This window comes from Neopelma chrysocephalum, unplaced genomic scaffold (assembly GCF_003984885.1).
Source record: "Neopelma chrysocephalum unplaced genomic scaffold, ASM398488v2 Primary Assembly neopelma1_243, whole genome shotgun sequence".
NCBI classification, from domain to species: domain Eukaryota; kingdom Metazoa; phylum Chordata; class Aves; order Passeriformes; family Pipridae; genus Neopelma; species Neopelma chrysocephalum.
Window position 1 is genome coordinate 306961 of NW_020897905.1, and position 24513 is coordinate 331473.

General features: G+C 50.0%; 1 protein-coding gene across 7 annotated transcripts in view; it reads left to right on the forward strand.

Moving 5' to 3' along the window:
- MAP4 (microtubule associated protein 4) overlaps nucleotides 1-24513 on the forward strand; it is a 112005-nt gene that overhangs the window by 15269 nt on the left and 72223 nt on the right. For 6 of the 7 annotated variants that reach the window (XM_027703585.1, XM_027703589.1, XM_027703592.1 and 3 more), the window contains 2 exons: nucleotides 1030-1287; nucleotides 7405-7470. In XM_027703585.1, the coding sequence (XP_027559386.1) occupies nucleotides 1047-1287; nucleotides 7405-7470 (307 nt within the window). In that variant the 5' untranslated portion in view covers nucleotides 1030-1046. Of the gene's footprint in view, nucleotides 1-1017; nucleotides 1288-7404; nucleotides 7471-24513 lie in introns of all 7 variants that reach the window. The other variant, XM_027703586.1, reaches the window with a different exon arrangement.

Genomic DNA, 24513 nt, shown 5'->3' on the forward strand with positions numbered 1-24513 from the left:
CCACAGTAGGAGCTGGAAACGCCCCAGTTTGGATACCCTTGGCCCTTTCTGGTTTGGGGTTTTTCCAGTTTGCAGCAGGCAGTTTCTGCAGATGGAGCTGTTGATCCCTTTGCTCTTCAGCAGCTCTGACTGACTCTGCTCTGAGAGAACGTGGCAAAATGGGCCTCTTCTCACTCCAGGGTGATGGCTTTGCTCCCTTAGACAGCTCTCCTTAAATTCCCAGCAGTTTTTGCTGGCTGTTGTTCCCAAGAATAACTTCAAAAGGACGAAACATGAAAAAAAATAAGTGCTTGGTGATGGGTGTGTGTTGTGCCAACCTGGAGGGTTGAGATGAGTCAGCTCAGGTGCATTTTTTGTTGGCTGCCAGGAATTAAATCAGATGCAGAGATGCAAATCAGGGAGGGAGAGAGAAATGGTGATTATTTCTCCTTCATTTCCAATTCATAGCTGTGGCTATAATGCCTACGTGTGCTCTTTGCTGTGTTTTTTCATGTAAACATTATTAAAATGCCGTTTTCGAGCCCAAATCCCGGGGCTGGAGGGAGTTTGTTGGTATTAGCGAGGTTTGCTGAGGACATAAACATGCTGCAGGACCCTCTCAGGGGGGTCAGAAGCCTCACTGCAGTATATATACATCAGGGATTATGGAAAATCCTAATCTCCATAGGGGAGGCTGGGTGGAGTCAGCCCCAGAACTAAATTCCCTTGCGTGTGTAATTAACTCTGAGCTCTGGGGCAGGGCACAAACCAAGGTCACACCAGGGTTATCCTGACCAGGTTTGAGTTTTTAGCAGTTTTTATTGAAGGTTACTCTGATAAAACACCCCGTGAAATGGAGCTAAACCCTGATTTGGGTGATCCAGCTGTTCCTTTCTGTGCCGGTGTGGGGGGTTTATGAACATCTGGGAGATATTGAGCACTGAAGCAAAGGTTCAGAGCACAGAGTGGTCAGCACCAAACTGGGTAGCCATGAAAGGTCTCTCATCAAGGTGTTTGTTTCTCTCCCTCCCTCCCCACGTGGTTTTGCAGGTCGCAGAGGTGCTGCAATGGCTGAGCTGGAGCACAACCTCAGCCTGGCCGACGCTCTGACGGAGCCGCCCCACGAGATCGAGGAGGAGGTGAAAAGGGACTTCATTGCCACGCTGGAGGCAGAGAAATTCGATGATGTGGTTGGAGAGACAGTGGATAAAACAGACTATGTGCCACTGCTGGATGATGAGGATGAGGCCAAGCCCGGGAGCCAGGAGCCCAAGGGCAAAGCCCACCCGGATGGGATTCAGGTGGAACGTAAGTGCCCAAAGCAGCAGAGCAAAACCCCTCAGGGAACACTCCTGCTGGCTGGGACAGTGCTGGGACAGGCCTTTGGCTCTTGCTGGGTTGGGTCTGAACAGCTTGCTTTGAAAGCAGAGGTTGAGATCAAATCCTGTTTGTTGCTTCTCTGCTCTTCAGCCCTTCAGCCCCTGAAATAAGCTCTCGTTGCTGGGCCGCAGGAGATGCTGGCGTAAAACATCCTGTAAATATTATTAAATATTATTAAAATGTTAATCTTTGGGAGTTGGGTTGTCTTGGGGCTCTCAGACAAAGCACTGTCCAGATTTTGTGCTCTGCAAACAGCATTTCCCAAACTGTGAGAGCTGTGCAAGGTGGTGGTGACAAATCCAAGGGGCAAAGGTGGAGGTGGAGCTGCTGCTCTTCATCACCCCTTTGGGAGCTTCAATCTGTGCTGTGTAGAAAACCTCTGCTCTGATAACCTGGTGACTTCTTTCAAAAGAAAGTTTTTCTTTTTTTTTTTGCCTTAATCCTGCTGCTCATCAGTGTTGAGAAAAGTGGGATGTGATTCCTCGGAATAAATAAAAGCTCCAGGATCACAGAGTGGGGGATTCTGGTCTGTTTAAGGCATTTATTTATTTTGTTTGGAGCTGTATCAGGTCCCTTGTAATACAGAAAATGTAACTTTGAATTTTCCATACTGACCTAAGTCATTAAATGGTAACAAAGGAGTGGAAGGATGGAAGTGAGCAAAGAGATCATAAAACGTGGAGCTTTGGGCGGTTCAGATGTGTATTATTATATTCAGTTATATTCTATATAACATATATATTATGTTATATAAATATATTTATATAATATAAATATATTCTATATACTATATATTATGTTATATAAACATATTTATATAATATAAATACAAATTCATACAATACATTATGTTATATAAATATGTAATTTAATATAATATAAATATATATTTTAACATTGCACAAGTGGGAATAACAGGAAAACACGAAGACTTATTAACACTTTGCATATGATTTAAGGATATTTTAAAATGATCCTTTTGTTCTAGAAGCTGCAGATTCTAAACCATCTCAGCACCAGGGTTTCTTGGTGCTAAAATCATTAACAATATTGGTGTAAAATATAATTTCCTCAAATGTGTCCTCCCAGACGTGTATCCCTGGAACTTTGCTCACAATTTCAGATAACCTGAGGATCTTGCAGTGGGTGTGACGAGGCCTTTTGGGTTTCCTTGAGCAGAGCTTGTTTCCCTCCTTCGTGGCAGGGGATGGGGGGGGATGCAATTTCTTCTCCTTGCTTTGGAGATTTGTTTTTTTCCCTTTTTTGGGATGGCTGCAGTGCAGTTCTGGGCGTTATCTAAATCTTTGGCAAGATGCAAACGAGACCCTAAACTGAAGGAACTGGAGAACTTGCTCTGGGTGGGGTTTGTCAGCTCTCCCACCTTGTGCTGGGAGGGGACTGAAGCTCTGCAGCCCCAACCAGGCTCAGTTACCACAGGCCAGTCTTAGGATTTGATCCTGGAACATCCCAATTTGTCTTACCCATTTTTGAGGAGGACTCCTGTGTCTTTCAGGAGGTTTATTCGATGTTTATAACTCTTTAAAAAACATAATAAAGCTGAATGTGCTTTATTTGTTGAGGCAGCAGAATAAATGAGCCCCGGGATGTTCCAGGGGGGTTGCAGAGCAGTGTGTGAGGGTAACACCAAGTTTTTGGGGCAGGGCTCCATGAGTTCCGTGTCCCAGGCTCCAGACAGCTCTGTTTTTCCTGAAGGATGAGCAGCCTGCCCAGATCAGGCTTTTCAGCCTCCGCCTGTTAATTTATTTATGTTAAAAGGCCCCAATGTGCTCCGACAGCACGGGCTGTGCTCCTCAGATTGGCTTTCCCCAGTCAGAAGAGGTTTAATCATCCATCCTGTCAGGCTCTAGCTGGTCCAGCTCTGCCCAAGGGTTTTCTTTCACTTGTTTCCTAAACCCGGGAGCCAAGTTTAGGTGGGTTTGACGTTCAGCTGGGCCCCCGTGGTGGAGCTGGGGGAGCACAGAGAGGTGGAGAGGAGCAGGGAGATGTGATGAGCAGTCCTGTGGTCACCTCCAAATCTGCCCTGGAATAAAGCTTTAATAGCAGTTAACTTGGAAAACACGTAGGAGAGGCATAGCTTAGGGAGAGAGGGGTTTACTCTTCCTTGCACCTGGCTGGACAAAGTAATTTGGCAAATTCTGGGATAATCCCCTCGTGACCCCGTGGGCCTTACGTAACCCCAGGATCGCTTGGGGTGTGTTGCTGCCTGTCTGCAGCTGCCTTTCCTTAGCAATTCCAAGGTTCCAAGGGCTTCAGGACGCTGTGGAGCTCCCAGGGAAAGCCTGGGAGGCTGCAGCAGCAGTTCCATTGAGGCGCTCCCGTGGTGGGATGTGCGAGCTGGAGGGAGGAGATGGGTGGGTGGGAGCAAGTTCCAGGAGAAAGGAAAACTCTGGGCTTCAGTAACTTGCAGCAGAGCTCCTGTGGAATGGTTCAGCTGAAGTGAGGACCAGGACTGTCCCTGGAAGGATTGTTACTGGTGTTACTGGCTGTGCAGAGGCAGGTCTGTGCCTTAGGTCCGTGGCCTTGTGCTCAGTCACTGTGTTTTTCGTTCTTGCACTCGCCCTGTTCACAGACTGTGGTGAGTTTTAACCTTGAATGCAGTTTTTTGTAGGGAACTGCCCTCATCTGGGCTGGGGTAGAGTTAATTTTCTCCTTAGTGTTTGGGGTTTAGTATGAGAATAACGTTGATAACACGCTGATGCTTTAGTTGTTGCCGAGTCCTGCCCCCCCTGAATCAAGGACTTCTTGGTTTCTCACTTCTAATCTAACCCTCCCCTGGCACAGCTTGAGGCCGTTCCCTCTCCTCCTGTCCCCTGTTCCCTGGGAGCAGAGCCCGACCCCCCCCAAACCTCCCCTCCTGTCAGGGAATTGTGGAGAGCTCCAGGTCCCCCCTGAGCCTCCTTTTCTCCAGGCTAAACAATAATTCCTCTCCCTCATTTTCATTGTTATCGTTATATTATTATATTTATTTCAATTATTAAGCTGTTCTTGTCCCACAAGGTTTATTCTTTCCCCAGTTCCCCTGCCCACCAGGGCTGGGACAGTGACTGAGCTGCTCTGGGGTGGTTCCTTTCCAGCTGGGCTTGAACCAGGACAGGACACAAACCCTGACCAGCAATAAGTGCTGAGGTTGCTTCGATTGAACAGACCTGGGCAGTGGCTCTGGGGCTGTTTGGAGCAGATGTGTCACCACGAGATGGCTCTGCTGGTGCTGAGGACGCTGCTGGACAGCCAGTGCTGCCCACCCTGCCCTGCCCTGGAAACACAGCCCCAGAGCCTGAAACCCTCCTTTCCTTTTCCCTCACTTTCCCCATTAATGAGGGATTAATGCCTTTCTTGGAGCAGGATTTGCTTCTGCAAAAGGGAGTTCAGACACCTTGTCACGTATGAAGGTGGGGATGGGGAATGTTCTGTGTACACTGAAGTTTCAGAGGGATCAAAGAAAAATCAGCAAATGATGAGATTTGTGTTTTGGTCTCAGATGATACATGAAACCTTCTCCCCTTCAAAGTCTGTCCAGCCCCATTGCTGCCCCAAAGTTGTTAAGTCAGAGAATCCCAGACTGGTTTGGGCTGGAAGGGACCTAAAGCCCATCCAGAGCCACCCCCTGCCATGGGCAGGGACACCTCCCACTAGCCCAGGTTGCTCCAAGCCCCGTCCAACCTGGCCTTGGACACTTCCAGGGATCCAGGGGCAGCCACAGCTTCTCTGGGAAATCCATTCCAGCCCCTCCCCACTCCCACAGCCAAGAATTCCTTCCCAATATCCCACCTATCCCTGCCCTCTGGCAGTGGGAAGCCATTCCCTGTGTCCTGTCCCCCCATCCCTTGTCCCCAGTCCCTCTCCAGCTCTCCTGGAGCCCCTTCAGGCCCTGCAAGGGGCTCTCAGCTCTCCCTGCAGCCTTCTCTTCTCCAGGGGAACCCCCCCAGCTCTCCCAGCCTGGCTCCAGAGCAGAGGGGCTCCAGCCCTGGCAGCATCTCCGGGGCCTCCTCTGGACTCTCTCCAGCAGCTCCACGTCCTCCTGCTGCTGTTCCCAGAGCTGGAGGCAGCTCTGCAGGTGATTTTGAGACAGAACATTTAAACCTATAAATTGAAATAGATTAAGCTCCTGGTTTAAGAGTGACCAGCTGGATTTGACTCTGTTTAGCAGCATTTTTATTCCCACTCGTTTTTTTTTGTCAGAGTTTCCTGTCAGTGGCCAATGAAACGTGCTCACACCCAAGTGTGCTGGGGTGATAAAGCTGCAGGATGACTCTCATCCCACACCTCCCACCCCACCTGTGCTGCCCAGAGCTCTCTCTGCCCTCGGGGGTCCCACCCCTGCCCAGGGTGGGCTGTGCCCTGGCCCTGCTGGAGATTAGGGGGTTATGTTGGCACTGGCCATTTGCTTGAGATTATCGGTTTAGCCAGTGCTGCCTTAAATTTGTTTATATAAAAACAATCCTTTGATCCACGAGCCAGATGCAAATACTATCTTGTGATTCTGATGGGGATTAGGTCGTTACAACATCTTGACATGTTTTTGGTTTTATGCAATTTAGAATATGAGGGGAGGAGAGACCCGGCCCCGGGGAGGTTCTGGGTGCTTTGCACTTGTGCTGCAGCAAACTCAGATCAGATTGATTTGCTCCAAAGGCACTGACCTTCAGAGACATAAAAATAACAACCGCTCCTGCTGCCCGGAGTTGGTTTGATTTGACCTGATTTTTCTGGAAGCTCGTCTTCCAAAAAAAGCTGAAGCTATAAAGGAAGCAATTTTACCTGCTCTTTATCCTTCCCAGGGAAAGACATGGCATTTCTGAGTCTTTTGCTCGTTTAGGAGCCAAAAATCTCCTTTAGCTTTCTCCTGGTCGAGGGTTTGATGTGCTGATCCTGCTCTGTGGAACTTGTGGAACTCTGAGCTGCCCCTGTTTCCATCTACCACAGGGTTTGGGCAGCTTGGCTGATGTTTTGGCAGGGTTTTCTTGTTCCAAGTGTGCAGAGCCCTGTCAGTAGGACAGGTGGGGGTGTCCTGGCTTTTCTTTTTGTGCCTGGAGATCAGCCTCTACGTGAAACCTGCTCAGGGAATTCAGGGACTGCCAGTGCTTCTCCCAGTTCCTGGTTAGGACCATCCCACTGTTCCAGTGAACACCAGCCCTTGTAAAGCCTGGCAGCAGGAGGAGCTGGTGTGTGGAACTGCTGAGAAGCAGGTCCAGGGATCCCTGGAGTATTTTCAGCTCCTTCAGGAGGGTGTAGGTGTATGTTTTTCTGTAAACTGGCAAGTTCATGCAGAATTTTCCTAAAACACCACAGTGAGCCACTGATGTAGCTGGGAAGGCTTTTCCATGTGCTCCCCTGAGGGTTGGATTAAGCTGTGCCTGAAGGACACTGGTGCCATGGCTTTGTTAAAAAATGAGCTCAGGGAAGGGGCAGCAGCAGCTCCAGGTGACTGAGTGTGTGTCACTCTGGGAATGAGCTTTTGTGATTTATTTACAGGATGTTTGAAGCCAGGGCTGAGTGTTCCTGGCCCGGGGAGCTGAGCTGCTCTGGGGGCTCGTGCTGCTTTTTATGCTCAGCTAAAACTACTCAGTGTCATAAAATCAGAGAGTCCCAGATGGGTTGGGTTGGAAGGGACCTGAAAGCTCATCTCATTGTGGGGAAAAACCAAACCTTATTTGTGGTAAGGAGAGGGACTGTTTAGGAGGGCCTGGAGGGACGGGACAAGGGGGAATGGCTTTGAGCTGAAAGAGGATAAATTTAGATGGGATATTGGGAAGGAATTCTTGGCTGTGAGGGTGGGGAGGGGGCTGGAATGGATTTCCCAGAGAAGCTGTGGCTGCCCCTGGATCCCTGGGAGTGTCCAAGGCCAGGTTGGAGCAACCTGGGCTAGTGGAAGGTGTCCCAGCCCATGGCAGGGGGTGGCACTGGACGAGCTTTAAGGTCCCTTCCAACCCAAACCATTCCATTGAGTCCTCACAGTGTTGGGTTTGGGTTCTGGGTTTAAGATTGGCTGCATCCAGTGCTAACAGCTGCTTTGGTTCCCTGCAGACTCCTCAGCCTGTGGCCCCACAGTGGTGGAGAACGGTGACCATGGCCTGGGAGATCATCGCTCAGGTACGTGTTGGGTGTCCTGAGGAGACACAGCAACTTCTGTGTTTGTTGTCGGAGCACTGAAGCTTCACCCTGGCCAAATGCATCTTCTTTTTGAGTCTGATTCCCTCCCAGGGGATTGTGTTTGGTTTAATGATCTTTTCAGGGAATTTCTGGCAGAGCAAAGCTTCGTTTTCTTTGGAGTTTGAAGCAACTCATTTGGACAGAACCTTGCTCTGAAGGTGTTATATTTTTATCCATGGTCAGTGCTGGGAAGGCAACGTCCAGGGCTGTGATAAAAATGGTTTTCCAGTCCATAACATCCAGAGCTGAGCTCTCCCTGACCCGTGACTTCTGCTGTTCCCTGTGAACTGACAGTGATTTTTGTCCAGCCCCACCATCCTTTGGTGCAGTTTTTCTTCACTGCCACGACCCTGCTGAATTCTGCAGCTTCTCCTCCCACCCCAAACTCCCCTGCTGGAAAACATCTCCCACACCTCCTTTAGCTTGTCCCAGGTGCCATCCAGGCCTTCTGGACCCTGTTCTGTAGCATTAGGATGGTTTTGACTGCAAGAAACTCGTGACTGAAGTGGAGAAATATTTCCGACTTGTGAGGAACCTGGAAAATTATTGATCTTTCCAATCAGCCTGATGTGCTGAGGTTGGTCTTCTCTTAGTTAGAGTTAAACACTGCTTCCCTTTGAGTTTTCTTTGCTGTGACTTCCAAAATTCCAGCCCATCTGTTTCCTTCCGTGGTGAGGACTCTTGACTGTGGGATCTCTCTTTTCTTGAGGATAAAATATTCCAAAGGCAGTTGTCATCCTGGCATTGGGAAGAACTATTTATTTGGTCTCTCTTGTCATGCCCTGCAGCTCATCTCTAGTACAGATCATTGCTAAGACTGTTTGGGTGCTCCCAGCATTACACCCCTCCTGATCCATGGGCGTGGCCCCGAGGGGAAAAAAGTAATCAGGAAATAATAATGAATGTTTGGGAGATGGGGATGAATTAAAACATCTCTCTGTTATAATTCCCTTTAGAATATTAGAGTTTGATTTAGAGTGTGAGTGAGTTTCGTGTCCTTACTGAGGATGGGAATATGAAAATTGATCTCTGTGCTTAATTTGACGTTGTAAATTCAGTCAAGATGAAGTTGTGCATCTTTTGTCGTTTAAACTGAAATTAAGAACACTTCTGAACCTTCCTGAGGATACTTCCTCCCTCTTTTTTAATACTTTATAACTAAAAGGACACAGAAATATAATCGGATTTATGATACTCTGGGTCTGACTAATTAAATGCATCGTGATTTTTCTACTGAACTTCTGACTTGTGTTTAAAAAAAAATCCTTTATTTGCTTCGCTCTTGCTTTGTGGGGGTTTTAACTCTTCACACACTAAATGTTAAACAACTTTGATCAAAGATACTTTTATGTGTCTGAGGCTTTTTAATTTATTAATACGTTCCCTCTTTGTGGGGCAGAGCTGGATCTCTTTTCCTCTTGTTAAAGCCTTGTCTAAAAGCGACATCAAAGCGGTGGGAGCAGCACGTCAGGGCTGAGGAGTCGTGGGCATCAAGTTAATGAGGCTTTCCAGAACAACAGAGGGTTGACACGACACAATTCCTTCACAGCCTCTCCCCCCTGCCCCCCTTCTTGGTGGAATATTGAAATATCCCTTGGTTATCCAGCGGAGAGAAGGAGGAATGCTGGGTTTCCATCCGGGTTTTCGGGGCTGAGCAGCAGCTGATGCTCTGCAGGAATACCCAGGCTGGGTTCTGCCATAGGTGGTGCTGCCCAAAGCAGCCCTGGAGGCCCTGGCCCTAAGCCACCTCCGAGTCGTGGCTGGCTTATTTCCAGCTGGATCTATTCCCTAAGCTGTATCTGAAAGCTGGAATGGTTTTTAGGGATGTGGGACGTGAGCCCAGTGCAGAGGTGGGAAGTGGAGCGGCCGAGGGAGGACTGAGGAAGGTGATGCTCAAGGAAACCAGCATTTTGCTACAAACCCCAGTGTTGAAAGCTACAGAGAGAGCTTTTAAAAAGCAGAATTGGGTTGGAGTTGGATTGTGGAACAGACTCCAAGGAAAAGGTGCTGTTTGATGGCACAAACGTGCATCTCTCTGGGCTGGAGCACAGGAAGCTTTGCTGCACTTCTTTGTTCACTAATCAAATAAACAAGGTGATGACTTGATATTATGACTTGCAACATTATCTACAACATGTGGGGGGTGTGTGCAGAGCTTGGAATTAGTCAGGACTGAAATCTTGGCAGCCTGTGCTGCCTCCAGACCAATGCCCTGCTCCAACATCCCCTTAATGCAGCACATGGCAGAAACCCAAACCTCCTGGAACTGGGGGGCAAACCCTCCGTTGGTGTTGAATTCTGTTGGCTCTGACAGTGCTGTTGAAACCATTCCTGCAGGGATGTGCACAGGTCAGGATTTGGGGAAGGGAGGCAGCGGCTCCAGGGGGGGTTCAGTTCTTGGCAGTGCTGAGCTTTACGTGACCATCCGTGTCTGGCTTGGGGGGGGTGTTTTTTTGGGAATTTGAGAGCTGCATCTGGCTTTGGGTGCTCGGCACATCCACTGCAAGTCTTGCTGTTAATCCAGTTCTTCCTTATAAGGATAAATAGAGCAGTTGGAGCAGCATTCCGAGGGAAGGCAAGCGCAGAGCTGAGGGAACCAGCAAGGGAAATCATTAATAGTGTATAATTCCAGATGGCATAAGGTGGTGAAGGAGGGACCTCGCTGCTCCCCTTCACCATGCAGAGATTAGGCAGGGCTTAGTAAAACTCCTGACAGAAGTTTTAAAACAAAAAAATAACCTGGGTAATTTTCGATTTGCAACTCCTCGTTGCAGGATATTTGCCTAGAGTTCAAAGGAATTCTGTATTTAAAAATTAAAAAACAACCAAATTTCTGGCCACAAATCCATCCAGGATGATCACATGGTTTAATCTGGGTGCCTCTTGCCCGAGGTGCTGCTCATCCTCTTGCTGGCAGGTGAGAAGTGCCCAGGGGAAGTATCCCAACGTTCATACTCCCCTTAGCTGGGCTTCCCCTCCAGCCAGCCCGGCTTGGAATTCTCCTATCCACGATTGGGTCACAGAAATACTTTGTTTTCAGTGCAAATTGTGCCTCTAGGCAGCATCCTGAGCTCTCCTGGGTGTCACTGACCCTGGCCGAGCCCGGCCCAGCGTCGAGCGTGGCCCCATTCCCAGACACTCCTAAAAGCAAAATTCCACCTGTCTCCAAAGTGGCTTTCGGCAAATCTCCTGGCTGCACTAAATGAAGTATTGCTTGTTGAGCAGTGTGTGCTACCTGGATGTTCATGTTTACTAACGACTTGCGCTTTCTTGCCCCTCTCCCCATCCCCTTTCCCTCTCCTCCTTCTTCTCCTCTCTTCTATTTTCTCCTCCTAGAAGCCTAGACTGTCTCCTAACACTGGGGCTGCCACTGACACAAGACCAGTGTCCTTTTCTACCTGCCATTACACTTCTAAAATCTTCAGCATTTTACAGAGCTCTTGCTTTGCCTCCTTGGAAGAAGCCAAAGGGTGGCCGTGCTGGCGGCGCTCCATCCTCCTCCTCCTCCCTGTGCTCTGCAGTGCTTGTTGAAACCTTCCTCTCCTTGTGTAAGCACAAACGTGCATGATGGTCTGAACTTGCACCATTCGGGTTTTTAAGTCACGACCACGGCTCCATTTTCAGTTTGGTCACTTTTTAAATTTTAATTTCTCTCCGTTTTCATGGGTGCTCGGCGACAGAAGGTTGGAGATCCCAAGTTGTGCTTTCCCAGCGGATGGGTGCACCATGACTGCAGCTCCTTCCCCTCCTCCCCACACTCACCACGGCCTTGTAGAGTTCCTGCCTCTATCCCTGCTGCTTTAAAACCTTCTCAGTTCAGGTTTTTATCTGTAATAACGTCGTTTTCTTCAAAAGGGGCGTTTCCAGATCGTAGCACTTGCTAGACTTGAGAAACAGATTAGGGAAAACCACGTTTCCTGAGGTACAGGTGGATCATCTCTGGGGTGGATTATGGGGTTTGAGCACTTGCCATCAGCTGGGAGTGTAAAGGAAAACAACCAACCCCAAATTCCTGCCTTAGGAAGCTCCTTTGCAGTTGTGCTCCTCCCCAAAAGCCCTGCAAGTTAAGAAAGGGAATTGCCTTTCTTTAACTTCACCCCTCAGGCTTCCTTTGGGGAATGACAGCCTTGGATGGAATTTTACCTGCCACGAGGAATAATCTGAGAGAAACTAAAGGACCAAATTGTAAAATCTGCACTGAAAATTTCCAGCAGCAGCAGAAGGAAGGGGCCTGTTTTAATCTAAAACAGAGCCACAGGAGCTCAGCAAGTGCAGTGAGACTCCTGCTGTGTCCATAGCAGTGCAAAGCTTTCCAAACACAAACCAGACCAACAGAATGTGAAAGGAGGAGATAATTTAGAGAGACAAGGCAGTATTTTACCCTGAGACAGGCTCAGCTGGGGTTTGTGTAAGTGAGGGAACGTTCTGGGTGGGGGTAGTTGTGTTGTGAAAGGTCCTTTGCCAACAACACCTGATAATAAGGGTTTATTGAACCCAAAGCCAGTCTAAGGTAGGACCTGATTTTCCAAACTGCACAAAATAAGTGCACTAAGACCTTCACTTGCCTAAAAATATTTTTTTCTTGCTGTGAAGAGGGCAGGTTACCCCTGACTGCCCCTGGTACCCTCCAGTGCCCATTGCTGTGCCATGATGCTGCTCCACTCATGGTTTATGGGCTGGGCATCTCCCCCTGAGTGGATCCTACTGCTCTTAGTGCCCCCAGAGGGTTTGCTTTGAGGAGTCCCCTCCATTAGAGACCCAGCCAGTTTGGATTTATTGAAATTACCATTTTTCTCCCCGTGAGAGCTCCCACAGTCCCCACCCAGGGTGGCAGTGCCCAGAGCTGGCACTCCCTGTCCTGTTCAGTGATGTGCAGCAGGACCTGACCCTTTTCTCCTCTCGTTTGATGCCAATTTGTTGCTTTACCCACCACTCAGGGCCTTGTTTAGTGGCTGTGACATCCTTGTGGTGCCAGTTTCCCAACAAGTAGCACCAGTGGCTTCTCCTCTGAGGTCAATAGCTGTTGTTTCTGGGAAAACTCCATTGCCTGGAGTTGCCAGCTCCCAAAACTGGGCTGTTCCCTTCCTAGTCCCATGTGCCAACCTGGCCAGGACACCACGCAGTTCACCAAGTCATTTAGGCTGGAAAAGACCTCCAGGAGATCCTGGAGTCCAATCCCTGAACCCTTCATGTTGTTCTTTCCTCTCGGGGGATTTTTGGTGTCTGTGGCCGTGCAAGGAGATTGTTGCATTCTTGGTTTTATTTCTAAAGGCCTTTCCACAGCTACTTTTTTTTTTGTAAATGAGGTTGATTTTGGAGCAAGGCAGCATCCCTTTAACCTGGTTCCTCAGCCATCCTTTCTCACCTTTTGCCTTAACTCTCTGTGCCCCAGAAATAAAGAATAGATGATAACTGACAGGGAGAGGTTTTCAGGTTGAATTGTGGAAGGCTTCAGGTTATCTGAACACTTTATTGAAGTGCAATAATGCTTTAAATCTTGGCTGGAGGGGGGTGTGTGGCCCCTGGAGCTGCAGAGCAGGGTGGGCAGGGGGGTTGTGCCCCCCTGGCTGGGTGGGATGGGGCTGGATGGGGCTCCCCAGGCCCAGCAGAGCCTCCAGCATTCCAAGGGCTGCTCCTCCAGCCCCGGGTTCAGTCACTGCTTCAGCTGCAAACACGGACAGCTCATCCCATCTCACCCCCACTTTGTTTTCCACCCCCACGTTTGCATCCCTGTTTATTTTATGATTTGAAATGCCATCAGGTTCGCTGGTGGGCAGAGGGAGAGCTGCTTGTTCTGTGTGCCTGGGGTGGTTCTTCCTCACAGGACTCACCCAAAGCTCTGCCATGTCATGGTTGTGCTTTTCCCCGGGGGCTGGATGGGACCTGGGGGATGGTGGAGGGTCCGTGTGGGGTCTTTTGTCCCCCCCCAGAAACTGTATCTCACTGAGGACTCAGTGCAGTGCCTGAATGTGCAGCAGTGGGTCTGTCCCCTGGGGCAGCTTCTCTTTTCAGGGAGCCAGGCAGCCACCAAAAGTGTTGCTCTGTTTAATTCCCTGTTATCCATACTTTTCTCCAGCCCTTGGAGATGATCTCTGCCTCTCCTATACTAAACCTTGCTGTGCTTGCACGCTGTGTGTTGTCACTGCTGGTTCTGAACCAATGGTTGCAATGCTCTGTATGACTGAAGCTGTAACTGCTGTCCAATAAATCACCCTAATAAACATGTCAAACTAACCTGTTCTGTGCTCAGAATCTCTTGGGTTGTGCTGCTTGTCCATGGCTGGTTCCTGCAGGAGCTGCATGTCTGGATTAACTGCTCCTGTGGTGCTGCTGGAAGAGGGAAATGGCTCAAACTGGGATCATTTGCTGCCTGGGCAGAGGTTTGGAAACATGTCCCTCAAAGACAAGGGTGTTGTGCAAAGTGTTTGACACTGTCCCACACGACACCCTTGTCTCTAAAGTGGAGAGACATGGATTTGATGGATGGGACACTCGGGGATAAGGGATGGGCTGGATGGTCACACTCAGGGCTGTGGTCAATGGCTCGGTGTCCAAGTGCAGACCAGTGAGGAGTGGGGTCCTCAGGGGCTGGGACTGGGACCAGGACTGTCCAACAGCTCTGTCAGTGACAGGGACAGTGGGACTGAGGCCCCCTGGGCCAGTGTGCTGAGGACACCGAGCTGTGGGACCATCACACACCGGGGACAAGGGATGGGGCATCCAGAGGGACCTGGACAGGCTGGACAGGTGGGGCCGTGCCAACCTCAGGGGGATCAACGAGGGCAAGGGCAAAGCCCTGCACAGGGGTCAGGGCAATCCCAAGCACAAACAGGCTGGGGGTGAAGGGATGGGGAGCCCTGAGAAGGATTTGGGGGTTTTGGTGAACAAGAAGCTCCCCATGCCCCGGCTGTGTGTGCTGGGACCCAGAACCCACCGTGCCCGGGGCTGATCCCTCTGCCCCCTCAGCTGAGACCCCCCTGCAGAACTGCTCCACCCTCGGGGAACAACACCACAGGGACAAGGGGGAATGGCTTCCCACTGCCAGAGGGCAGGGTTAGGTGAGATATTGGGAAGGAATTCCTGTCTGTGAAGGTGGGGAGGCCCTGGCACAGGTTGCCCAGAGAAGCTGTGGCTGCCCCTGGATCCCTGGAAGTGTCCAAGGCCAGGTTGGAGCAACCTGGGCTAGTGGAAGGTGTCCCTGCCCATGGCAGGGGATGGGATTGGATGGGCTCTAAGGTCCCTTCCCACACAAACCATCCTGGGATTCTAAAGAATCAGTTTGCCTAATTTCCATTTTAATGTATTATTTCCACAAACCATGTGATTTTGTTGTTGGGGGGGGATGGATGAGGTGGATGCTCATTTCCATGCTGGACTCACAAGGTACTTAAAAATCTGCCTGATTTTGTGAGGATTCATGGAATATTGACATCTGGGGGAATCCACACTTCAGTATTCCTGAGGAGATGATGTATCCAATGGGAGCATTTAGCTGCCACCTCAGCTGAGGTCCAGCCTTTGCTGCTTGTTATCAAACCCCCTTTTGCTGGTGAGTTGGGAGTGCACAAAGTTAAAATACCCCAAACAACAACAACAAAAAAAAACAAACAAGAAACTGACAGTTATAAAAAAAAAATACAAAAAAACCCAAAACAAAAACCCCAACAAACCCCTTAAGAAATTCCTTCCTTCTGTTCAGCGTTTTGTAAGTAGGACACTTACAGCTATGCTTTTTTAATTAAAACCATTTTAATTAAAGCTGGTTTTCCTCTTTTACCTGCCTGTGTATTTCCCTCTCGGTGCAAGTTTTTATTTACAGAGACTTTTACATTTTCTGGGCTTAAGGGAGAGCTTTTTTTAGGCTGCTCAGGACGGGGCTGCACCAGCCATGGTCGCCAGCAGGGAGTTCACGTTTCCCGTGGCTTCGCTCTAAAAACAGCAGCAAAGTGAATAATTGAGCAGGTTTGGTGAGTTCTGTGCCGGGGATGACTCAGGTTTGTGTGTGTTTGTGTGTCCCTGATCCGGGGGGGTGAGTGTTTCAGGCCAGGGATGGATGGGGAAGGGAAGTTGGGTGTCTGGAGGAAGGTGAGGTGGAAGCTGGGGGGGATCTGGCCACAGTGAAGGGAGACAGAGACCCTTCCAGGAAATGTGCAGCTCCCCCCCAGCTCCAGGAGGGTGGGTGGGGGGATGAGGGGTTGTCCCTGTGGGGTCCTGGTGCTCTTTCAGCAGAGGAGGTCGTGGGTTCCTGTGGCTGCAGGAGCTGAGAAGCTCCTGAGACCGTGAGAACCATGAGCCAGCAGTTCAGAGAGCCTAAAGAAATGTTCCAGTTGTTGAAGTGCTTATGAACACTGGGAACGTAACACACAGGTTTTCCAGAGAAGCTGTGGCTGCCCCTGGATCCCTGGAAGTGTCCAAGGCCAGGCTGGATGGGGCTTGGAGCACCCTGGGCTGGTGGAAGGTGTCCCTGCCCATGGCAGGGGGTGGCACTGAGTGATCCTTAAGGTCCCTTCCCAACCCAAACCAGTCTGGGATTCTGAGATCAGGTAAATTGTTGTTCAGCACAGGATGTAGCTTTGAAAACCAAGAGCCCCTGCCACGCCCTGGGTTAGAGCAGGGTTGGATCAGGGTTAGATCAGGGTTGGATGAGGGTCTGGAGTGTTCAGTGCAGTGTTGGTGCAGCAGAACGAAGTCACCGAGCCCTCGGATCACAGGGAGATGACTCAGGAGATCACCAGGGCTCAGATCTGCCACTTCAGTGCACATTTATTATCACAGCTCGTCTGTGGTGCCTGGTTTAATGTACCTGAGGGACACTGGAGCTCTTCTGCACTGAGAAGGTGTTTGTGAGGCGCAGACAAAGGCTCTCTAAGTGCTCACGGTGTCTTGCAGCAGCTTGGAGAGAAAACACTGCAGATCTGGGCTAAAAGTGGTGTGTTTAAGAGCTCCCAGTCCTTGAATCCCTCGTGCTCCTCCACGTCTCTGTGAGTCAATAGTCATGTTTTGTGTGGAACTGGTGGAGATGTACACTGACCACGGAGAAGGAATGTGGCCTAAAAGGTGGGAATTTGTGCTCCCAGTTTCCTAAATCCTTCCTTCTGTAAAGGCTTTGGATGTCCTGGGCTGATCCCACAGCGTGGGCAGCAGGGGAGGGGGAAATTGTGCCCCTCTGGCCCCTCAGGTGAGACCCCCCTGCAGAGGGTGGGGAGGCCCTGGCACAGGTTGCCCAGAGAAGCTGTGGCTGCCCCTGGATCCCTGGAAGTGTCCAAGGCCAGGTTGGAGCAACCTGGGCTGGTGGAAGGTGTCCCTGCCCGTGGCAGGGGGTGGCACTGGATGATCCTTAAGGTCCCTTCCCACCCAAACCATTCCATGGGTCAGTGATTCTCCTGCACGAGGCACAGGGGGTGTAAATCAGCCTCCCCTCGGGCTGCCCCGGGGCACTGGTTCCACCCCAAAGTTCAGTGCTGGGCCATAAATCCCTGCCCTGTTTCCATATGTTGAGTGACACACTCAAGGAGCTTTTCCCCGGGCCCTGCTCCTGTTTGTGTCAAAGCAGCTTAAGCTGTTGTGTAACGGGCTGTGTTGTTGGGAAGAAAGTGGAGCGTGGAAGAGCTCCCTGGAACATTCCGTGGCCTCGGCACCAACAGGGCTCTGCCCCTGCAGCTCCTGCCGGGCTGGGACACCAGTGTGGGATGGGGTGGCTGGATGGGGCTTGGAGCAACCTGGGCTGGTGGGAGGTGGGTGATCCTTGAGGTCCCTTCCCACCCAGACCACTCTGGGGTTCCAGGATCCTGGGCTGTGGGAAAGCGGAGCGCTGGGATGAGGAAGGGAAGAGCTGGGAATTAGGATGTGGGTTTTTCAGGAAGCCAGTGCTGACACCCTGGGCCCCCAAAGGGCTGGTACAGCCCTGGGAATGATGGGAAGCTCCTCTCCTGGCTCCAAGGAGAAGGAGGGACCTTTTTTTTGTGTGACAAACCCCGTTGCCATGGCTGTGTCTTTCTCAAACATTGCTTTCCCAGGAACCTGCTCTTTGGCTTTTCGCTTTTTTTGCTTCAAACTTTGCTTCAAAGGTGGGACGTTCCCGACTTGACTTGTTGAATAGGAAATTAAAAAGCTTACAATGAAGTCGTGCATATGTTGAAGTCTATTAAAAGATTAACAGCGAGGCTTAGTGAGGTTTAAAAAACGGGAATACAAACCCTGTCGGTTCTGCAGCGTGTTCAGGAGTTGTTCCAGCAGGGATCTGACAGCTGGGTGAATTAATGGGGTCTTACAAGGCTTGAATTTCCTGAGCAAGTAGCTGGTGCTTAAAATATTCAAGCCATGAACTTTGGAGCTTATACCTTGAATTTGGTGTGTCATTATTGCACTTAAAACCTACTGATCTGGGGGGATTGTGCTGCAGAATTGTGCAGGCTGAGACCTGCTGGAACATGGGAAGCTTTTTCCCTGTCCATCCTTGGAGCTCGTCAGCCTTTGCACAAAATCCACTTGTCATTTCCCAGAACTTCATTTCTGTGGAACCAGAATGTTTCTGTGCATGTAATCCTGGGAATGGTTGGACACCAGGGCAGCCTTTTGAAAATCTGGGTGTTCTCAAGGGTTTTTGAGGCAGGTAGGAGAGAGGCTGAGTGTTATTGCTGCAAACAAGTAGCACTGTTTACCCTCACTGCTTCTCCTCCAGACATGCTGTTATCCTACACTTACATTACCCCATTTTCCTTTAATTTGTCTCTCTGGAACTCAAGTGCAGCTTAAAAAGATACTTTCTTTTTTCCTCCTCTTCAGTGCTTCAAACAACATCGTGTTTCTTCCCTTGCTTTTTCCAATAACTCCTATGGAGCGTTTGCAGTGACCCTTTGGATTAAATTTAGGGAATTTCAATGCCATGTGTGCTCGAGGGGCTTGTCAAGGGAAAATAAACAACTGTAAAAGACAGAAAAAAATCAATCTTACTCTAAACACTTGATCATCACCTTTTTGCTGGACGGGGTGAATTCTTTGGCTCCATGGCGAGGATTTATATTTGACATTCGATCAGTTGGTAAATATTTGCCTTGGAGTTGGGAGCGTGGCTGAGCCCCAGGGAGCAGCTACTGAGCTGACAGCAGAGAGCAGCCAGGAAGGCACTGATTGGGTCCCACATCCTCAGGGATGGGCAGGAGGGGGTTGGCAGCTGCCGGCTCCGATTCCCCCCGGGAGCTCCCGCGGAACCGTGGGGTTGTGTGGGAGATGCAGCTCCAGCCTGTTCTCTCCTCCCCAGGCTCTCCCTGTTAAACTTTCCTTTTCCACCTTTTATTCCCGTTCCAGACCAGGAGGTTCTGCTTGTAGAAGTGGATTTAGCAGGGGTTTATCCTGCTTACAAAACGCTGGGGAGGACTCGTGTGCCGGGGTGGCTTTGAGAGGTCGTGTGACACGGGCTAAATATGAACCTGGGGGATAGAAAACTTCCCTAATCCTGGCTCTAGTTGTAGCTCCCCCGGTGGCCTGAGCTCTTTAATCTTCTTCCAGTTCAGTCCCATCACTGCAAATAGGGTAAGGCTGATTATATTGTGCATTTTATCTTTTATAGCTGCGCTGCAGCTGTTGGTGCCGCAGCGTTCCCGTGGGATTGGTACCGGGGGTAATCTTGGATTAATCTGACCTTTTTTTTTGGGAAAAAGAAAATTTTGTAGTTGAGGAACGTGTCTGTTGAGGCTGCTCAGGGGGTCTTTGGTGGTTGGGAGTGAGAGCAAGTCTACACCTCGGAGCAAGTGTAGCCTTTAAGTGGCTGAGCCAATGGAAACTCGGGCAAAACGCTGAGCAAGCTGCTCGTGGCTCCTCGTTGAACCCCCTAAAACTGCTCTCTGTGGAAATGGGTTTGAACAAATTCAGCTCACTTAGGCTTGCATGAGTGATTCCCTGAGAAATAAAGAAATTCTAAAGATGCTCAGCTATTTTGGTACAATTCGTGCTGCTCATTGCCAGCTCCTACCCATTAATTACCCAGTGCACCTTCTGCAGAGCTGGTGTTTCTGAAACGCTCAGGCTTTTGTCAAGTACAGCATAAAAATTACCTGAATTACCCCTGAAGGAGTGTCAGAACAGGGAAGCTTTCCTGCTTTCTGGAGTTATAAAACTTGGGAGCAAGAAGTGAGGGATGCTCAGGATCCTCGTCCTCTCCGGGCTCAGGGAGCTCTGCCTGGTCCCCTTGGAACAGTCTCCTTTCCCTTTGCAGTCCAGGCTCACCCTGCCCTTGGAAATGTTGCAAAATGCCATGGTGTTTGTTTTTTTTTAAAGTATTTGCTCCTCCTGTTTTTCCATGTGATGGATAAAAGCTCACCTTGGTCCATCAGAGCTGGTCCCTCCTCGCTGGAGCTGCTCCGATGGGAGGAGGAGGCTCTTCCCACTGCTCTGTCCCCTCATTTCAGCAGCAGTGAAGGGCAGACTGAGCTGGTTCCTGGGGGTGACCAGCTGGGATGGAGGTTTCTGGACCAGGCTCTGGCTGCTGGCATCAGTCAAGGCTCCCAAGGATTCACAGCTCCCGTGGGAGCAGCCCTGGAGCTGCAGGGCTGGGGATGTGTCTGCAGACAGTTGATGCTTTAGGCACCTATGAAATTAGAAGTGACTTGGCACAGAAGTGACATGACATTCCAGGACATGGACAAAACACAATTCACCCCCCAAAAAACTGTCTGGGAGGGATGTTGGTTTTGTTTTGTCATGTAACTTGTTATTGGTGTTTAACTTCCTTGCTTTTAACTAGAGCACAGGGATTTGACCTGCGTATTCTTAAAGAGAATTTTCTGTAGTTCTCTGTGACAGGTTCAACCTGTGCAGGGACAGGAGCTTGGCTTTGATGGCCCTTGTGGGTCCCTTCTAGCTCAGGATGTTCTGTGATTCCGTGAAGTTCCATTTTCCATGCCCTCAGGTTGGTCTGACTTCCTGAAAAAACCAGAGCCTGGGCAAACCCTGCTCTTTCTGAACTGCTGGGGATTTAGCAGTTACTTGCATTTCAGGGGGTTGGGAGTTCCCTCAGAGGTGATGTAGGACTGAAAACCAACATTTTATTCTTCTGGAGTCCTTTATTCGCTTGTGCAGATGAAGCTCAGGATGGGAGATGGCTGTTCACCAGATCCAGGAGGGAAGTGCACGGGGAGTTAATGATGCTGCCACGTGGGGAGTGAGTGGGAAGGTTGGGAGGAGAACTCGGGTTTCCTGAGCCAACCATTGCCATTGTCGCTTCCCAGCAGGAGCTGGCAGTGGGAGCACGTGGGGAGTGCCAGTGTTTGCCAGCAGAGCAGTGTCATGGGTCTCATCAGCCCTGTGCAAGGGCTGTGTGACATTCCCTGGTAATGGGATTTGGCAGAGGAGCAGGGATGGAGGTGTCTGGGTCTTGGTTTGGTGCCACAAATTCTGCCTTGATTGGTGCACAGCTTTTTGTGCCTTAAAATCCCTCGTCTCGTCTCGGGGCCGGGTTGGGATGTGAGGCTGGAGGGTGAGATCTGCCAACGGGGGAGAAATCATGGAATCGTGGAATATCCTGGGTTGGAAGGGACCCCCAGGATCATCGAAGCCCAGGGGTGTTTCTGGTGGCTGGGAAGGAGCATCTCATCTCTGCCCCTCTGATCTCTGCCTCCCATACAGGCAGATAATACAAACTGGGCTACTCCAGTTAGTCCTGAGATGGGAGGAATATTTTCTCTGAGAAAAGATGCTTCTGCTTCTTAAACATTAAAGTGTGGCTCTAAACCAGGATTCTCATTGTGCTGCAGTGCTGGGGTGTCACACTGTCACCCCTCCTGGGTCAGAGGGGCACGGCCAGCACAGCACCCCACTGGCTGCAGGTACAGCTCAGAGCACAGGGACAACCTGTGCAGTCCTTGGGGTCCCCTCCCAGCCAGTTATCCCAGGATTTCATGAAATCCAAACCCAGGTAGTCTAAAATTACATTGTTAAGCAAACATTGTGGAAGGAGGAGAGCACCAGACAGGGGAGACCAGAGGGATTTGTTGACAGGATGGAGTGTGGGATGGTGGTGGTGGGATCAGGCTTTGGTGGATCAAGGTGAGAGAACCTTTGAAGCCCAACAGGTCCAGGCACTGGTTACCAGTGTAAGACTGGCTGCCTGAGAGCACCTTTCTGGTTATTCCTTCCCTTTCCAGTTACTCCTTTCAAAGGAGCCGGGGATGGCATCAAACACCCTTCACTGACTTTATATTTTAACTTCATTTCCTCAGAACTCTTTTTGATATATAAGATTAAAAATAAAAACATTAAGCAAGAGTTATTTTGCCTTCTTGATCTTCACACTCTAATAACTGGTTCTGTTCCTCCGGGAGGATAATTCCCCTTTTGACATTGCTTTGCCACTTGTCACTTAGCCAACTCTTTATTTACCTTTGTGTCATTTCCTTGTGTCTCCACTTTCCCTAACATTTCCCCTGGCTACAGATAAAAATACTTGGCTTTCAGCTACGTCAAGTCTCCCAAGCTTTGTCTAGAAAATCTGTGCTGTTCCATCATTAACACTCTCCTGTTCTCCAGTGATGCAAACAGCTTGTCTTTCAAAATGTCACTCACGTGCAGCTTTGCAGGGTTTCAGGGACTCCGGGTCTCAATCTTACAACCAAAAGGACTCTGCTTAAAGATAAAAAAAAAGAGAAAAATCTTCATTTATATGTTTGTCCCTGGGAGTTTCAGGTGGTTTAGTGCAGCACTGAAGCTTAGTCTCAGATTCAGTATGAATGAGAACCAAATAATCATGGAAAGATCCAAAATAGACTTGCCCAGTTTAGTAGCTGAGGGTTGAGGAAGGTTAGATTTACCTGACCAGAAAGAAAGAAATGTATAAATAAATGAGCCAGTTGATGGTCTGAGCTGCCAGTTGTGTTCTTCTTGTTGATTTTAGAAATGCTGGTCACAGGGGTTGCATCAGATTTTTGCCTCCTGAGTCTTGTGCTGCTTTTCTCTCTCAGGAGTATCTCCAGTGCTGCATAAAGATGTTTTAGCACCAAACCTCAGTGGACTGGACACTCAACCAGAGCAGGAGCAGGTTTAGCAGTGCCTGAAGAGAGCTGGAGAGGGACTTTGGACAAGAGCCTGGAGGGACAGGACAGGGGGGAATGGCTTCCCACTGGAAAAGTGGAGATTTAGGTGGGATATTGGGGCAAAATTCTTCCCTATGAGGGTGGTGAGGGACTGGAATGGATTTCCCAGAGAAGCTGTGGCTGCCTCATCCCTGGAAATGTCCAAGGCCAGGTTGGACAGGGCCTGGAGCAACCTGGGCTAGTGGAAGGTGTCACTGGTGGCACTGGATGGGCTTTCAGGTCCCTTCCCACCCAACCCAGTCTGGGATTCTGTTCTGATGTGTCTCAATGCACATCTTTGGGGAATTCCAATTTGGCATTTCAGGCCATACCCCCAAAGGGACTTTGTGGGGCAGTTTCATGATTTTTTTTCCCTTCTTGGTGTTCTTTGGAGTCTCCTACTGCTGAACTCTGATGAAACCCTGTTTTGGAGCCTCCAGACGTGCTCCCAGTGGGTGCCCACGGACACCATCGCACCTCCTCCCCGCAGAGCAGGGGCAGCTCCACCGAGCTCCAAGGTCACGCTCGCTGTGCCCTGGTGTGTTTTTCCCAAACCCAGACCAGCCCAGGAGCCCTGTCTGGCCCCGTGCAGCGATGCCCTGCAGTGTGTTCACTGCAGCTCTCTCCATGTGGCCACCGACATCTCCCCAGAACCCTGGAAACGTCCGCTCGAGTCACCGTCAAGCGGCGGAGCCTCCCTGGCTCTGCTGCAGCTCTGAGCCCCGGCTCTGTCAAGTACATCTAGGTGAGACAATTCACTGTTAGACCAGAGAGCTGAGGAATAATTCATGGGTTTTGTTCCTCACATCTCGGGTCCGTGGTGTGGAGCAGCCTGGCTTTGAGGTGAGCTGCTGCCCTCGGATGCGCGTTCGACCTCTCGAGGCTCGGCCGCGGGAATAAAGGGGTTTGTTGCTTTAGTTCTGCAGAGGGAAAACAGCCTTGGCAGGGTTCATTTCTCACCACAAAACATCAGAAACTCCTTGGTGAGGAATTATAAAATTCCTCGAAAAGCAGCAGCCTCTTTGCTGTAAATTGGAGCGGTTTCCAGGCGTGTCATCCTCCTCAGCCTCCGAGCAGAAGCTTCCTGAATAAACAGCAATGGAATTGTAGATCCTTCCAGTATTATGCAAATGGCTTCGTGCTTTGATGTCCCTCGTGTCATTAGTTTGACACTAGCTGGAATTAATGCCCATAAAACTCTATTACAGACGTGGCAGGAGAGATTTCTCCCGCCTGCCTCCGATTCCTCCCGCGAGCTCCGAGCCCTGCCCTGGGATTGGGGAGGCACAAAAGTAGGTCAGGGAGATGTGTGTGTGAACAGGGGCTGCGCTGAACAAACATGACTGTGGTGCTGAAGGGGAGGGTTCTATTTTAAGCACTTATTTCCATTATCACCGTCTCGTTCTGCACAGGCAGATGGGCGCTCGTGTGCCCACGGATGGGATCGGGAAGAGGGAGGAAATATCTCTGTGTATGAGTATGTACAGATCTATATCTGTGTGTGTTTGTGTGTTCCAAGAGTGACAGTAAATATTGTCACTTCGGAGTGGCTCCTGCACGTCTCACGTGAAGCCAAGTGCCAAGGTATGTGGGTCAAAAGGAATGAACATTTTGAATCCCAGCAGCAATTCCGGGCTGGAATTGCCGATCCCGTGGGGGGGAGCAGGATTACAGGGAGATTTCTCAGAGTTCCCACACTCCCTGCATATTTATAATTCATTCCTAGTCCTCAGAGTGGCTTCCTCCTTAGCAGCTCCTGGGGAGAAGTGTTGGCTCGCAGTCTGGAAATATCCCAAATAAATAGTTGGGATGTTTTGAACCAGGAGAAGGGTTGGTGGTGGAGCTGGTGCTGTCCCCAGTGCTTGGTTTTACTTGGAGAGCAGGATAAGATGAGGTGGAAAGCAAGAGGTAGGATAGA